General features: G+C 35.8%; 1 protein-coding gene across 3 annotated transcripts in view; it reads right to left on the bottom strand.

Annotated features, from left to right (window-relative positions):
* Positions 1-1,683: 1,683 nt before the first annotated feature.
* LOC139111279 (trace amine-associated receptor 9) overlaps positions 1,684-17,741 on the bottom strand; it is a 58,682-nt gene continuing 42,624 nt past the window's right edge. For all 3 annotated transcript variants that reach the window (XM_070671438.1, XM_070671447.1, XM_070671456.1), the window contains 4 exons: positions 11,505-11,759; positions 9,067-9,166; positions 8,176-8,304; positions 1,684-4,516 (listed from right to left, as the gene is read on the bottom strand). In XM_070671438.1, coding sequence (XP_070527539.1) covers positions 8,177-8,304; positions 9,067-9,166; positions 11,505-11,759 — 483 coding nt within the window. In that variant the 3' untranslated portion in view covers positions 1,684-4,516; position 8,176. The remainder of the gene's footprint in view (positions 4,517-8,175; positions 8,305-9,066; positions 9,167-11,504; positions 11,760-17,741) is intronic.

Raw genomic sequence — 17,741 nt, 5'->3', positions numbered from 1 at the left:
TATTAATTTGCCATTTTTAATTAAAATAAATAATGCATTGCCAAAATAAAATAATGACTCACCGGTACGATGCGCAGCAGTGGAATAACAGCCTGAGGTTGTTGATGTACTTCTAGGTTTCTCCTCCTTCTCCTCCTTTCCTCACTGCGTTCTCGTCTCTGCACCAAGCACTCACACATCACCTGTTAGCAAAAACGAATTAATTAAGTGAATACGCGATCGCCCGTTCCGCGTCACTCACTCAATCCCAATTAAGTCGGCAGAGAAAACCGTTCGAAATCAAAGCGCACGAATTTCATGCGTGCATACAAGAACTAACGTAAAGTACGAATGTGCAAGCATCGCGGCGTCTTGCCGTGACTCGACGCTACCGTTGCCTCTTAACATTACTTTCAACAAAGATCCAAATGTTCAAAAACCCAAACTAACTTACCACAATCGTTATTCGTACGGCACAAGCTCAATATCCTCAACCGCCGGAATCCTTTCCCAACGCCAGTCGGACCCGATCCATCTCTGAACTTGCAAACGACTCCGAATAACTTTCAGACGAACGGCGCCTTCCTTTCCTTGCCGGGTAATACGATGCGAATCAAATGAGAAGACAAGAAGCCGGCGTCCCCTCGCGACACTACCGGAGTCAATTCATTTATGAATTTGGCTACGGCTCCGAACAGCCCGTAGAAAACGATATGATACATCGCGAGTAAAGTAAGCGAGTAAGAAAACTCGATGATTTACCCATCCGTTCGGCGAAAAATAAAGCCTAGAATATACGGATCTTCACTCGCTTTGTAGCCTACCCCACTACGTTGCCCTTGACTCTCTTGTCCGAGTTCAGCTCGTGCGTGCTTCCCCGAGCGCTGCCACAGACGGAATGACCTACTTTCTCCCCCCCTCTACGTCGTCCCGCCGTTCGCGCTGCCTGTAATATCAATACATGCCGCGATTTACCGGCAAGACTGGTGCCGGCGACGAAACAAAATCATCAGAGATATTTAATCAAGCAATGACCATTGAAACATCCACGTTGCATAACTCTGTTTTATATTATTAAAATACGTTTATTGTACAGATTAATAAATAAAAGTATTTTAACTTTCTTTTAAAGATCAAACGCAAAGCGAGAAGCTAATATGCATTGTTAATAGACAATTTATTGTTCCACTTTACGTGAAGTTAAAAATTTACAACATACAAAATTATAAATGTTAAATTAAAACTAGATTAAGATTGTTTCTAACACATGTGTATGAAAGGATACTATGTGTTCTCCAGTGTTTAATAAACTTTAATGCTGTTGTAAAGATTCATATATATATCTTTTTTTTTTCTTTTTTAATTTTAATTTTTATAACAGCTAATATCAAATTCACACTGAATTGTTTCTTAACTACTTTTCTAATGCTCTTACTTAGCTAACGCATGAATTAACATTTGCTTTGCAAAATAAAATTAATTGTATCAACTAAAAACATGTATATAAATTACACAATTAACGAATAAATTAATTACAGATATAAGCAACGGTTGTTTCAAGTAAATTTATCATATAAAAAGTTTAACGTCTCAAGAATATTAATTTGTTTAACATTTATTTTTTCTTTTGCAGTGTGCTGTCCTATGTGCAAAATGTAGTACCATTCACGCATTAACATTCAAAGGAAACATATAACAACGTGAAACACTCTCACATTACTTTTAATAACACAATTATTCTAACATTAGCAATTAACATTTATTATACATATATAAGAAGATTACAAATATCCTAAAACGATGATCGCAGTAAATACTCCGCGATATACTTTTATTTATTTGAATGAAAAAGCAAAACAAGAAGTAACAAAAGTTATCATCAATTTTTATATGCGATACTTGATAAATTAATTATATGTTCATTCATTGTATTTTAAATAGCTCTTACATATCTCTAAAAATAATTTAAAACTTTATTACATTGCGTTTTACAATGCCAACAGTAATTAATGACTTATGATAATTTAAACGCAAACAAAAAACGAATATAATACTTGAAAGGATTAAGACAATATTCAATTTTTATTTATTCTGCAAGAAACAGCGGAATTAAATATACTTTTCCACCAATTTTTTACAGAATATACATACGGTATTTGCTTTTTTTTTCTTTCAGTCCATATTTATCGATTTATAAAAGGTTCTTTGCTTAAGGCATTTATTTGGTGGTATTACTAATTTCTTGTGAATTATTAAAAGTTTCACATTTACTTCAATAATCTAATCTAGTCGCCAGTTTGCTTTTGATTAACAATCTTATCTAAAATTCTATCTACATGCGTAATCAATATTGTATCCAATTGTTAAATACAAAGAACTATTCGCATTCGATTCGACGTTTAAAAGTAAATTCTGGCATTGTCGTGAACGACGAGTTATCTCATGCCAATGATGAACCCATTTGCAGGCAGTGAATTATCTTTACTGTCTTTTCCAATCGAAAGTCTTCACATTAATTCATTACATAAAAGGACTAGATGGTGTTTCTTTCTATTTACATCGTTTCTTACATTGTGATGATGCTAAGTTTACATCTGAGTTTTGTAGCGCTGAGAGATTTCAATAATCATTCTCAAAGCTACTCAACATTATTTGCAGTTTTGTGTGATGGTATAATTTATCTTAGAAATATATGTATATATGTATTGTTCCTTTTCAACATATTAAATGTTAATAAAAAATACTGATAAAGTCTAAAATACATAATAAGGTTCTATTTCTATGGTTTAAGAAATACAATTACAAATATATGTATGTACATATATACTCTTAATTAAATAAATATATCAATTACTATTTATATATTATGTAATAATTTAAGCGAATAAAATGTATAAATTTTATAATTTTAGAATATGCAAATAATGAGTTTAGTGAGTACAAAGTTATTCATTAAGAGCATTAATTTCACGTTTTAACGTATCTATTTATCAAAAAATGTAAATGTTTCTTCTGATATAAATTCTTGAAAAACTTACTAGCCATTCATCATAGTCACTTTTCTCATATTTAAAAATTTGTCATTTTTATATCATTATTATTTTTATAATAACCCAAAGAAAAATCTACATCTATTTTATATGTAAATACAATATGGAAAGTTAATATATTATTAGTGATTCAGATTTATCATTATTAATTTTCTAAGATTATTTGTGCATTCTATCTGTTAAATAAAAATAAAGCGCTTAATTTGTTTTACTATATGTTACCAATGCGACAAATTTCTTTAATGTCATTGCTGATAATTTATTTGCAATAGCAATTTGAGATTTCAAAAAGGAATAAAAGATAAATGAATAAAATGTATTTTTGTAAATGCAGGAACTAGACGTTGTTATTATATCATTTATCTGTGCTATATTTATATTGTATAAAACACTGCAATATTAAAAGGGTAAGTTCAGATATCTCTGCACTATGCTTTCTTATTAGGCTTTACTTATAAAATATGTATATGTAACAACGATGTGAAGATAAGGTATTACACATTTGATTTTAATGACATATCAATGAGTTTTGAGTGTGACCAAACAATTGCAATATAAATGTCTTTTTTTCTTTACATAATTAAACATGTTATGTATTCTACATGTAAATGTATCACATCTTGGTATAACTATATTATTTTATTTTTAAATATTCAAGTAAAGACAATTTTAAATTAATCTACAAGTGGGAAAAAACAATGCTTTTAAATTAGATTTATTATGTTTCCGACAAGGCTTATGTGTCCTGAAAATTAATAAAGAAAGGCACTTAAAATTACATGTTAAAAAAAGAAGTTTGGTATAAATCTTGTAGTGCGAACTCTTTGCATGTATATGAATAATTATTTTTGGATAACGAGATTGGATACAAGCGCGAATGACGTTAACACTCGCAGTGTGCTTTACTGTGATTAAATATCTGCATGTATATCGTCTGGAACGGCACGATTAGTATCCTGGTTGGTGCCGTAATTAATTTCCGTAATCGATCTCGTCGCGACGAGAGTTAATCGCAGTGTGTCGACACGCTTCGTGTACACTCACCTCAGAATGTGGAATTTGCATCTCCCTGCCGTTGCATTTAAACCTTCTTACGCGAAACGAAATAACGACGACGGTAACGACAGTGACGAACAATATACTGATTCGACGATGTGTATGTTAATCAATATTTTATCGTGGTTCCATATCACGGAGGAGATCTGGTGGGCCTTTAAAGTGTGCGAATTCGAAGCGACTCTGCCGAACGTGTCGATGACAATGGTTTGTTTCGTCTGTCACGATGTCGTCGCAATTGTTTTCCTCTTTGATGCGCGAAATTCCTCGTGCCAGCGAGGATGCGACATTGTTTCGTAGATATCGGTGCGTAGATGACGGATATTGTGCTTGATAGTTTTGAAGCATCGGATGCCGGCTTGCCGCCACGCTGTACTAACTGGCGTCGTCCGGAGATCCGAAATCCTCCGTCTGCGTGGCGGCATCTTTGGCTGGAAATTACCATCGACGTTAATCACCAGTAATAAAATGTAATATGTAATACACAGCACTTTTATGAAACTTGATAATACAGAGCTTGTGTCATTCATTCGATAATTCACACGAAATAACTTAAGTTGGAATTAATAAAATATTACAACGTACGTCTCCGACCTCAGCTATATCCATAGAGATTCGTAAAACGTTAATATTAATATGTTAACAGCACACAATATTTGAGGTTATGGTACATATTAGCTGGCGAGGAATAGATCGCGTAAACGAGGGTCGGAGGGGCCCGTGCTCGTTCGGAGACGATCGGTTCGGCCATATTTGCACGTAGGCCAAAGTAGGTGCGAAGAAGTCGGGTGGGTTCGTGCGAGCTCGTGCACGATCGGTCGCGCCACTTCGTTACGTACTCTTCTAGCAGTCGTTCCGGTCGAGCCAGTCGAATTCTGTAGCCGTTCGGTGGCGGAGCTCTAGTCGTTCGCGCTCGGTGATTAACTTAATTAATATAGTTATCAATACTACGAACTCGGGCCTACAAGGGGACGGGCCGAGAGAAGGACTGGTTGAGAGGAGGACGGGGCCGAGAGAAGGACTGGTTGAGAGGAGGACGGGGCCGAGATGAGGACGGGACCGAGAGGAGGACGGGACCGAGAGGAGGACGGGGCCGAGAGGAGATGGATCAAGGGCATGCCTGCCTAGTGAGCCGCGGCGGAGTTTTAAGGTGAGATCGCGATCAAGGTTACTAAAGCAGGCTAACGTAATAACGAGGCTCGAAAGAATCGGGCGGGTTCGCGCGCGCTTGTGCACGATCGGTCGCGCCACTTAGTCACGTAGGCCCCTCTTACCATTGTTCCGACGAGTCCATTCCGAATTCTGCAGCGTTCCGTGGCAGAGCTCTTGTCGTTCGCGCTCGGTGATTAACTCAATTTAATTAATATAGTTATCAATACTACGCGTATTAGCTTCTGTTCGAACTCGGGCCTACAGGGGGATGAGTCGAGAGGAGGATGGGGCCGAGAGGAGGACGGGGCCGAGAGGAGGACGGGGCCGAGAGGAGGACGGGGCCGGTAGGAGGATGGGGCCGGTAGGAGGACGGGGCGGAGAGGAGACGGATCAAGGGCATGCCTAGTGAACCGTGGCGGAGTTTTAGGTGAGATCACGATCAAGGTTACGAGAGCAGGCTAACGTAATAACGAGGCTCGAAAGAATCGGGCGGGTCCGCGCGCGCTCGTGCACGATCGGTCGCGCCACTTAGTCACGTAGGCCCCTCTTACCATCGTTCCGGGCGAGTCCATTCCGGATTCTGCAGCGTTCCGTGGCAGAGCTCTTGTCGTTCGCGCTCGGTGATCAACTCAATTTAATTAATATAGTTATCAATACTACGCGTATTAGCTTCTGTTCGAACTCGGGCCTACAGGGGGATGAGTCGAGAGGAGGATGGGGCCGAGAGGAGGACGGGGCGGAGAGGAGACGGGTCAAGAGCATGCCTAGTGAGTCGCGGCGCAGTACTGTAGCTTGCCGACCATCATTGTCGTTCCGTTCTGTTCTTTCCTAGACCCGGCTCTGAACAGTAAGTACGGTATCAGTGCGAGCACCGGTCGTTTTCGTGCGCTGGCACGTGGTCCGTAGTCAAGTGTTATGCGTAGAGCGCCGCGACGAAGTTCCAAGGTGAGATCGCAGTCAAGGTTACTAGAGCGGGCTAGCGTCGAGTCTCCTTCGCACTTGTATACGCTTTACGTTTCCGTATGTTTTTGATTATCGCGGAGAGGTTGCCCGTTCTCTCAGTAGTGTTTAATCGTCGCGTATACGTAGTTTCAAGGTGAGATCGCAGTCAAGGTTACTAGATCGGGCTAGCGTCGAGTCTCCTTCGCACTTGTATACGCTTTACGTTTCCGTATGTTTTTGATTGTCGCGGAGAGGTGCCCGCTCTCAGTAGCGTTAATCGTCACGTATCCGATCTCGATATTCTTTTCATACAGTATTTCCCTGCATAAGAACGATCTTGTCGCGATGACTGGGCTTTCAAGGACAGTATTTAATCGCAATCATTTTTCTGTTTCAGATTGAAAATTCGGAGAGTAGCCAAGGCAGTCTCTTGACATGTGGCCGAAAGTGAGGATCCGCTTAACATCCTGGACAACTCGATATGAGGAGGAGGAGGAAAAAGCAGACTTGCATCAGCGGAACCTCATGGTAAGAATTATTTTTTGCTTAAAAAATAACGCGGAGAGTACGTACGATGCCAATACATTTTTATAATATTTTTCTGAACTTGATTAATTAAGCATAACTTATTTTCTGTTTTCAGGTAAAGATCTAGAGAAGCTGGACGTGTCCTCGGGTCAACAACCAACATCCTGAGAGGAGGAGGAGATCCAGGAAGGGCATCGGACATCAACGAAGCAAGCCTCAACGTAAGGATCAGTTTTGCTTTTTGTATAATTATTATAGTTGTTTCAATAATTGATTTTTTAATAATTATTTATTTTAAAAATTAAATAAAAGCACATTAATATTTTTTTAACAGCGGAAGTTAATTTTACATATCTACAATAAATTTTTTTTATATATGTTTCAGAATCATCTACCATTCATTGCTGCGCATCAAGGGATTCGTGTCGCATAGTTAACGGGCGATGAAATTTGTTCGATTCTTGCAAACGCGGAGTGCCGTACACAACGACGCGCGAATTAGTTTTCAGTAATTACTTCTCGCGATTTTAAAATCACGGTCGCGATATTTGCGAGTGTTCCTTCGCTGAAGGATGACTCGACCCATCTGAGAGGAGGAGGAGGCCCGGGATGGGCATCCTGCTTCGGCTGAGCAACGTTTCGGTAAGGGTCTTTTTCTTTTGGTTAAAGTTCACTATTTTTTTTTATGATGTTCACTCAAATTGTTGTTTCAATAAAAATTAAAATAGAAAATTTAATAATATATAAAGATAATTAATATTTTTGAAAAGCTTGATTTATTACAGATTTTATTAGATAACAAAAAAGTTAATTTTATATTGTTCAATAGAGTAATTAATTAGAGTCACATAAAAATTTTATTTTTAACATTAAAAATTATTCAGAACGTCTCTACAATTAATGTTTTATTTTTATGTTACAGTGTCATCAAAACTGCTTTGCTGAACTCAGCCGCCGCGCATCGAACCGGTGAGTTTGCATTATTGTTTTATATTGGTTATTATGGTTTTATATTGTTTTATATTGATTTTATATTGTTTTATATTGGGTAGCATTATAAGAATTTATACAAATTGTACAACTTATTAAAAATTATACTACTGCATATAGATGCAAAATTTAATACACAAAAAAATATAACTATTAATACAAATCGCGTAACTCGTGTGTCTAAAAGACACAGAGATAAAGAAACATTTCGGCTGTCAGCAAGTTACTTCTTGCTGAGTTTCACCAATTTTTTAATTTTTATCGTGATTTATCGCGGCAATTAAAATATTATAGATAGTATTCTCGCAGTCCCAATTTCCCAAGTATAAGCATTATCATTATTAATGGAAAGCTGTTGATACAAATTAATTACAAATACTAAATTTTAATATTACGGTGATAGACCTTGTATAATGTAAAACAGCATAGATAACAGCGAATAATAGAACTGAGATATATATTTATGTGACGTATCTACCTCACGTGGATGCTGCGTCACTATGTATTACATGTCCGGTTTCCCAAGGGAGCGGTGGTGGCGTATTCGCTAATGATAATGAGGAACAACGTGCCATTGAGCATCGTTCCATTGAGCAACGTTCCAAACCTATAATAAAAACCTAATAAATGACAGTTACTCGTGCTAATTAAAATATTCATACCAATATCAAGGTTGCTTTATATGTATAACATATAATAATTATTTCCGCGAAGTGTCAATTTTTCTTTGACCAATTATTTTAAATTAAATGTAAATTATTTTATTCTACTTTATATTTTATTTAAATCGGATTAATAATTAATCCCTTGAATAAGCACAATTTTTTATAATTAATGACTTTATAATTATTTTGACAAAAATTATTTTTTGCCTTGTCTAAGAAGTAAAAAGATTGATACAATAATATGAATTTTTATTATGTCAGAAAATACTTGATGGTTTTTTCTTAAATATTTTGCAACAAGTACTAGACACGTTATACATAGAGTAATCAATCAATAGCAGCAATCATAAGTTAACTGTAATATGGGATTTCAATGGGATTACGACATAGCTCGCATTTATACATATATGACAACGCTGATTATCGCTAGTGATCACATTAAATCTTCGTTTATGGACGTCACATAGAACACCAGAATTCAGTTAATGTTGATAATGGATCCCGTCAAAAGACTCCCCTCGGTTTAATTAGCACAAAACATTGATTATGCTAATCTCTCGCTACCACTGCGAGATCATCAATTTTGTCGCAATTATTATAACGAGTTTAAAGAAATCTGATGTAGGAATTTGTGCGTAATATAGCACGTAACATTTTTTTTATTATCCCACTTTTTTTAAAAATACGCGACGCTCGCAACATACCTGATAAATCAACTCCCGCGATGCTGCAAACATCTAAGCCACCGGTGCTGGTCGCGCAGCAGTGTTGTTTTGCTCCTAACGGCTTAGATCTGCACAAAATCTGCATATAAAAAGGAAATTAAATTACCCGAATTATCAATCATGACATGCATCGATGGTTGAATAATGCCTATCAGTTTCCGAACGATAAATCAGGCGCTTTAAGTAGGAGTAGGTTTTATAAATTTTATTGATTACCCGTGTGATAAGGTTGAAATACTTTGCGTAAGAATAGATAATAAATAGTCAGGTTATTTTAAAACTCCTTGATCGAACGTTATAATGTATTTATCCGTACATGTATGAATTTCATTTATCAGATCAATATTAAGTAGTTTTTAATTGTATGCGATATATATTCCCGCGCTTTCATAAACTTTGCAGCGCGATGCTTTAGAATAGAATGTTTGAAATGTAATGTCGGTCTGCGAGGATGTAGCTAAATCTGCTAATGTACGGCAAACTATTTCCTACATATATGGTATTATATCGTGAGTTAAAATAATGCATTATTTGGTTGGAATTTATCTGTTTTATGGCAGCAGATTATTATATTTTATTTCTTTTTCCTCTCAATTTACATTATAGAAAGACTTCCTTTTTTATATTAATTTAATTTTTATAATAACGCTACTTTGGAAGAATTTTTTTCTTTTACTTCTCTTTTTTTTATTATTTAAAAAAAATAAAGTTAATAAAATAATTATTAATTGATTGATTAAAAATTCTGTACTGTTTTATAACATAATATAAAGTCTGCGCGTGGTTAACTTTAATTAATTTTTGATTCAATTTATTTATATGTAGGAAATTATTGTTTGTCTAACGCATACATTTTTTTATATTAATTAAAATATAATCGGAAAAACTTAAGAAATTTAATAGTAGGTAGTTGTGAAATCAACTTGTAATATTACAAAATTTAACAATTTCTAACAATCGGTTTAATAATTAGTTAATTTTTTTTTCCAAAAGTACGACGGTGATTAGTGTAGTAATTTTTATTTCGTACGGGCAAATTCATTTACCGTTCGCCAATCGAAAACGCGAGTAAGCCAATTGTACGGAAAGATCAAACGTGCTGCACAAGTATATTTTACTGTACTTGCATGCAGTTTCGCATCCGGTGAACGTAGAGAGGAGGCCGCGGTGCACTTCGCGCGGCGATTAAAGATTTACTGCACGCCGACAAGCTTTTCGGAATTCATGGCCTGTAAAGTCGAAGCGCCAAGATCTATGTGGCCGCGGCCGTGCTACGCGACGTACCCCCCTCGTTTTCCCTCGTTCCTGCTGAATCCTAAAAGAGAATTCAGCGAAGAAGAAAAGACCGGCCGCCGGGTCTGTCGCAGAAAGTATCAAACGCGCTGCGTAACGCGTTTTGCACCGGATAAATCTTGTTTTCCCGGCAGATGCTGTCGCGTTTCATCGTGTTTTCCTGGTAGGTCGCGTTAAGTCGTTCGTCTTCATTCGTTCGCCGGCGACGTGAACCGCCATCCTCCTCGAGAAATTTACTGATTCTGTTGTAGCACCGAGCGTACGATTGATTTCGCGGAATAAAAGAAGTGAAGCGTAAAATCAGAAGACGGAAAATGCGGAACCGGTGATGTAATAGAAAGATAAAATGAACGGAAGAAAAGGAGTCAGATAAATAAAAGAATGCGTTTGCTTTACGAACTTATGGAACCTTTTCTTATCATACATTTTTCGTTTACTATATTTTCTCTGCTTCGGTAGTTTATATTGCATTAATTTTATTTACTTGGTTAATTTATTCGAGTTGCACATTCCGTTTTCTCACTACCAAAATGCGTAAAAAATATTTTTGTGCTTTAACTCTTGAGAATTTTATGATTAAAGTACAGTTTTCCACTTCCTCTTTGGTTTAGTTGAAAGAAAACATTAGCTGTTAGTACAAAGTGCTGCTGCATCGAGTTAGACTTTAATGGACATTTAAAAACACGCATCCGCGAACTTTTACTTTGATATAATAAGATTTATGCAAAGTTCACTGGTACAAAATAGTGTTGTCCATGGTCGTAAATGTCGTAATCTAATGTACTTTTTACAAACATCGTACGAGCTCTGCGTACCAAAAAACAAAAGTCAATTAAATTTAATTATTTTTAAATAAATGAATGAAATAAAAGTAGAAAACATGGTTTTTATTTATATATTAAAAAAAAAATCTGCAGGCAATAGATAACAATTCTTTTTCTATTTAAAATTTCAAGACAAACAAAATTTTGTACTGGCGTGTTATTTTTTATAATTCTAATTTTTTACGCTTTGTTCATATTTTTTAAATCTTGTATTTCACTTATCGGGATAAGAAAAAAAAAAAGCTCGTTAATTAATTTAAAATTGAAGCGTTTACTTGATACAATAATAGTAATACTTACCTTAGTATAAAAAAGTTCTCTCGAAATTCGGCGGAAATGATTGTTAAGTAGCCAATAAAGGAAAGGATTCCAAAAGCTGTTAGAAAGAGCCAGCCACGTGGCCAGAAAATCGAGAAACGGTGGTGGTTTGCTTCCGGTGCAAGCTGCAACGACTTCCTGAATCGTCCATGGCGTAACCATGACGATGAAACCTAAACTCATTGCAGCCATTGTTCGCGAGGCTGAAGTCGACAATCGTCTCTCGTGGGCGACAAGCTGAAATATATAAGACATCCTTTCTGTAGTATTCCTCACTTTGTTTATACGGTAGTCTAAATAAAATATCTCGCGAAAACGTTACTTTTCTGCAATGACGTCTGATTTACGCAGTTACCGAAATTTAGCGAACGCAATAAGAAATATAATATTCTTCAACATATATTTAAGCGGCGCTCCTTTGGTTGGGCGCCTTTCAAAATGCCGAGGGTTTTTATTTTCCCTGTCGGCGTTCGCGAAAGCTAATGTGTGGTTTAGTAAGGGTGACCAGGATTGGTCCTCACTTTTCGTCGCCTGAATACTTCAGTGGATATTTCACTTCTTCTTCCGTCTTTATTCTTTTCTTCAATCTTCAGAGGTGTTCTTGGTGGCGACTCTTCAATTGGGATGAGCCTCCAAGGTAGTAGCTGTATCCCTTCGTCGAGCCTTTTTTTTGGTAGGATTTTTATTCTCCCAGTGAAGTTCTCGATGCTTAGAATCTTCGGTTGAATTGGCAGATTTTCTTTATCACTCTCCGGTGATATAGGCAGGAAGGCAGGAGTTACAACTCTCTTGGTCCGCTTCCTTCGTCTTACTTTCTTGTAAGGGCGCCCGTTCATCTAGAGAGAGTTAGGTCACTTTTGCCTCGGGTGCTTCTGTCTATCAGCGCACACCTTAGCAGGTTACAACACTTAGGCTTTCGATAACTCAAGAGTAGATCGTTGGCGGTTTTGACCGGCCAACTGGTCCAGTATAATTAAAATATACGAATTATCTATCAAATCCCGTGCACATTATGATACTAAAAATATTAGCAAGTAAACTTTTAAAGTTAAGCTCTTTGTAACATTTCAGGTTTGATATAAAGACAAGCTTAGCCTTATTTAATCTATCTTTTAAATATCGTTCGCGGTATGATCGCTGTAATTAAATATGAGCCCCAAAGTCTGAAACTCGACAGTAATCATCTCGCGCACGACGTTAACTTCAACTTTCCACTAAAAATTTCATTAATCGAAAGAGTTATTAAGAAGATAAGTTCCATCTTCTACATAAAAAGAATATTTAATGAAAAATGCAATGTCGGCTCATTAAAAATAAATATCAATATTATATTTTATTCGATCTTTGAATATTATTGTACTTAAACTCTTTTTAAACGATCTGCAATTAACTTATAATCTTATTATTAATGCGTACCTACATATCACTCGGATTGCTCTAAAATGGTAACACCTTGCATAATTACGATGGAAACAATGTGTGCATTGTTGTAAATGCGCGCATTCTGCGAATGGCATGTGAAAGGATATATAAATTTAACACTGCACACTGTGTGCCATCTCCTGTGATAATACAATTATTCCTAGAGTTATAAACCGCATTAAAAGCTTATTTACTTTGTCACAACTGTTTGCTTAAAACCACAAATCTGTAACTTTCTTACATATTTATTTTGTTCGCCACAGAAGTATTTAATATTTTTTTTATAAAGAAGTATTCAATATTTTGTTGAGTATCCGTTTTGTTTAATTACGCTGTTTAATCGCTTGGGTAGTGTAGAAATCAAATTTTTTAAATATTCTACACTTATATTTTCCCATTCTTTTTTCAATCGTCTCTTCAGTTCTTCTGTTGACGTTATCGTTGTTTTACGAACACTACGGTCCAATTTGTTTCAAACATTTTGAATGGGATTTAGGTCTGGCGATTGCGGAGGTGGTTGTAAAATATTTTTGCAGTTGTAAAGCAAATATTCTTGCACTATTCTAGATTTGTGCTTTAGATCGTTATCCTGGTATAATTTAAAATCATTTGTAATCCCCATACTTGAAGCACTTTTTCGTAAATTATTAATATAATTATTAAAAAAATAATGTCGTGCGCGAGATGATTACTGTCGAGTTTCAGACTTTGGGGCTCATATTTAATTACAGCGATCATACCGCGAACGATATTTGAAAGATAGATTAAATAAGGCTAAGCTTGTCTTTATATATCAAACCTGAAATGTTACAAAGAGCTTAACTTTAAAAGTTTACTTGCTAACATTTTTAGTATCATGGCCTTGCAAATAATGCTCTTAAAGTTGAAATTTTATCCCATAAAAAAGTTTTAAGTACACGGTGCGTCTTTTACGATCACCATCGACAACTCAAATCTACAACGCCCCTGTCTTTCGATATTCGCTAACGCAATTGTTCGGAAGAGTAACGGCCGCACATTATCGATATTTCCTTAAAAGCCCGCTGATCCGTCTTGAGAACTTTTGTGTTTCAATTACTTTTACGGTTCTTCAGATGATTACATTTCACGGTCGAGTCAAATAATATTCAATAATGCATTACGTTAGTTAGCATCATTTTAACATAAAATTAAAGTTAATTTTCGTTTATTTCGTAAGTGGAAAAGAAGAGCGAAGGAAATAATTAAAATATCTCTGAAAACTGAGGATTCGATATTTACTCAAATTGATAAATTGCATTAATAAAAATAAAAGAAAATTTCTTTAACTTGAAAAAAAAAAAAAAGAAAAATGTGTGACGTTTCGTCAAACGGTAAAATCCTTTGTGCCACAAGTCCGCGGGGCTATAATCTCGAAAGCAGACGTAATGTCAGAAAAGATCCGGACGAATGGCTCTTAACGCGCGAAAGGCTTGCCGACGCGTCTCAGTCTCGACTCGTCGTCCTTTAGGCCAGCTTGACACGGTTACGAAAGTCACTAAGCGCTAAGCTCGTCAGTATCAAAGCCTCTCGTCGTGCGGCAGTAAAAGGATTACGAATCTGCTCGTTTAGCTGGATCCGCGTCCATCCCCTGCGCCCGTTGGCTTCCGCCTCTTTTTTTTTCTTTCGTTCTCTATCGCGTTCTCTTCAACCCCCACATCTTTTGTATGTAAGCTCTCTTCAAAAGTCTCAAGATTACATAAATAATGCTCGAACAAGGTGTGAACCTGCTCTCTAAATGTATAATTTTCTCAAATGATACGCCGGTCGAAATAATTTCGCGCGAAATAAATGAAACAATACTGAATGCGTAAGTTACTTCGGCACAAAGAGAGAGATATTCCAAGAATTATATTCCTCGAGTGATATTCTCCGAGGCTAAAGAATTTTGTCTTATTCGTTAACAATTTATTTATTTCCTTTCTTTTTATTTAAAAGTTGGAATAAATTAAAGCGGAGGATTCCGAGACATACTCGAGAAAGGCGGGAAAAGTAAAAGACGGAAATATAGACGGAAATGCCGTGCAAGCCATTAGCATATCATGCCGACGCTGGCAGCGGAAAAGCAAAGCGCGAGACAAACTATTTGGTCGAAGTATTAGCATTCCGGTTCGATTTATCGTTCTAACTTCAGCAGGCGGGAAATCCCAGTATTCTCTTTAACGTAGTATGGTATCTCGTACGTGTGTCGTCCCCGATTATTCTTGCTCAGCTTTCCGAATCATTTTATGATATGATATTTTGTCATTTTTTGGTTTTTATTTTATGCGCAACGTATTTAATATATTACAGTAATTTAAAAAAGAAAAAAAGAGAGTTAAAATCGTGATGATAAACAATCACTATAACTTTTTTTAAAAAGTTGAACAAATAAAATTTTTAGTTGGACATACTTGGACAAACAAATGCAACTTGAATTTTTGGAAAATTTTAATTTGGGGGTGCCAGCATCACACACCTGTTCTTTCGATGTTCGTCCGCTAAATGTATACACACTTTTAGACGGATACTTTAAAAGTAACAAACTTTAGGAATTTAACTCTCTGCTTTATTCCATTCTTTCGTATTTTGTTCACGTATCATTAATTTGAAAGAAAATGTACAACTATATTGCTTTTAAATCTGTTCGTGGACAATTTGCCTCTATTAAGCTTATTTACGCGATATTACCGTGGAATATTTTCCGATGTCGGAAATGAGCATTTTCTTTCTGCAAAGTTTCGAATAAATATTCGCGTCGAGACTTACGAGGTACTTTCGCGTAAATTGCGCTTAAATTACAAGTAAACGACGTGGATCAGGGAGCGAGTGGGTGGAACTAATAAAGGACTCCGCCCGCACACTTGTTTTTTTTTTTCTATTTTTTTCTTTTTTTTTCCATTACTCTATTGTAATGGAAGTAAGCTGACGGTGGCTCGTATGCACGCCGCTCTTATCGTCGCACTAAAGTCGCGGGTGGTTACATACAAACTCTGAGGGTCTTTCCCTCAACGTGCGAGAAAAAATAAACAAAATCTCATAAACGCTGTTTTAAAAGATATTACTGCTTGTTGAATACAACGCACGTCATCTCTCGGAAAAAAAAGATTTAAAGTGAAAAATGTCCCTTTCGCCACAGGTATCGGTACGTTGACGTAAAGATTATAACGTTTCTCGCAGGTGCAATCTCCTTGTAAAAATTTATTTCGTCCACGCTGTAGAAAACAAGTGCCGTAATGTGTAAGAAAAACTTTCGGTGCTTTTCAATTTTCTCTCTGCAAAACTAGAAATCTCATTATATTCCGTTACTGAAAACTCTGCCGCTGGAAACACGTAATCCACTAAGCGATTTTTTGATTATTCCTTTTTAATATTATGTACAATGCATGGTACTAATATTATAACTTATTATCTATATCTCAGTTATTATTTCTCATTATACATATAATATTATACATATATGTATATATATTATACATATAATATATATGTATAATTAATTAGAAAATTATCTATGTTTAATGAGTATGATAATAATTACATTATCTAAACTTTAAATTCTAAAGTAATACAAATTTATGTTATATAAATTTTTTTTTTAATTTTAAATTTAACATAAACGAGTTGCAAAATGAAGAGCCGCTTTAACGAGCAAAATTATTTAAGTTGTTAATGTTCTTTAAATATTATAATGGAATTATTGCACGTCCCGTGTTTGATATATCTACTGCATTGTTCTTACATTTATGGCAGTAACATTCTCCGATAACTCTTTATACCGTTACGATTTTCTTTAGACGCGAAGTTCTTATATTCTAGACGATACCAATTCTGAAACCAACCTGCCGTAGTTCTCTCGGGATGTACGGCTGCGAAAGAAAAAGTTCGCCGATGATAAGTTGTAAACTAAAATCGAAAAATACTAACTGCAGCTGAAGGGAAGAAACTAATCTATTGTTTTACTGAAGAGGAAAATTCTTAAACTTCTTTTAGTTAGCCTTTCGACAAAGAAACAAACATAAAAAGTAGAAAAAAAAAATATTACGTTCTTATAAAATAAATTGTCACGTAGATATTTCTTAATTTAATCGCGTCTTTTTTTTACGTGCTACGTATTAAAAAAATTGCAGAAAATTACTATTATTCTATAAATTCTTCTTGCACCTCTCTTCAAAGTTCTACAACAAGAGAAATGACCACTTACTTCAATCAAAATCGAATCATGGCAGGGCACTATAGCTGAGTGTAAAATCGAAAGCTGTATATCAAAAGCGACAGTCCAATAGTTTCAATAGCCATTTTGACGTAACAAAAAAAGATACATATTTGAAAAAATTATTGGACGAGTGTTAAATTGGAATCATTAAAGCGGCACGTATCACGCTGCTCAACGACGAAGTTAAATCAAACATTTTTTAATACGCTAATAGAATAATTACGCAAAAATTTGTGAACATTTACATTTTACTGGCATTAACGAGTTTGCATACATGTAAGAAAATTATCTCCTAAAAACAACTAAAGCCAACAGATTTAAACGATAATTATCAACGATTAATCTTCGATTTAAATAAGAAAGAAACATCAAAGAACTCAAAACGTAACGTTGGATAACGTCCAGACCACGATGTCAAATCTAACAGGTCACTTGAAATTCACAAGGATATCATACGGTCACCGAGCATTCGCAGGGTTCTAAAACCACCTTCAATTTCTTCATCCTATTTTACCCGTTCTTCTCCGTACCTCATCTTACTCCTACTTATCGCGAGATAACGAGGTGGAACGAATCAGATGAGG

The sequence above is a fragment of the Cardiocondyla obscurior genome, linkage group LG02 (genome assembly GCF_019399895.1).
Source record: "Cardiocondyla obscurior isolate alpha-2009 linkage group LG02, Cobs3.1, whole genome shotgun sequence".
Taxonomy (NCBI): Eukaryota; Metazoa; Arthropoda; class Insecta; order Hymenoptera; family Formicidae; genus Cardiocondyla; species Cardiocondyla obscurior.
The sequence above is the reverse complement of the archived record's forward strand: the minus strand, read 5'-3'. Positions and strand labels throughout refer to the sequence as shown.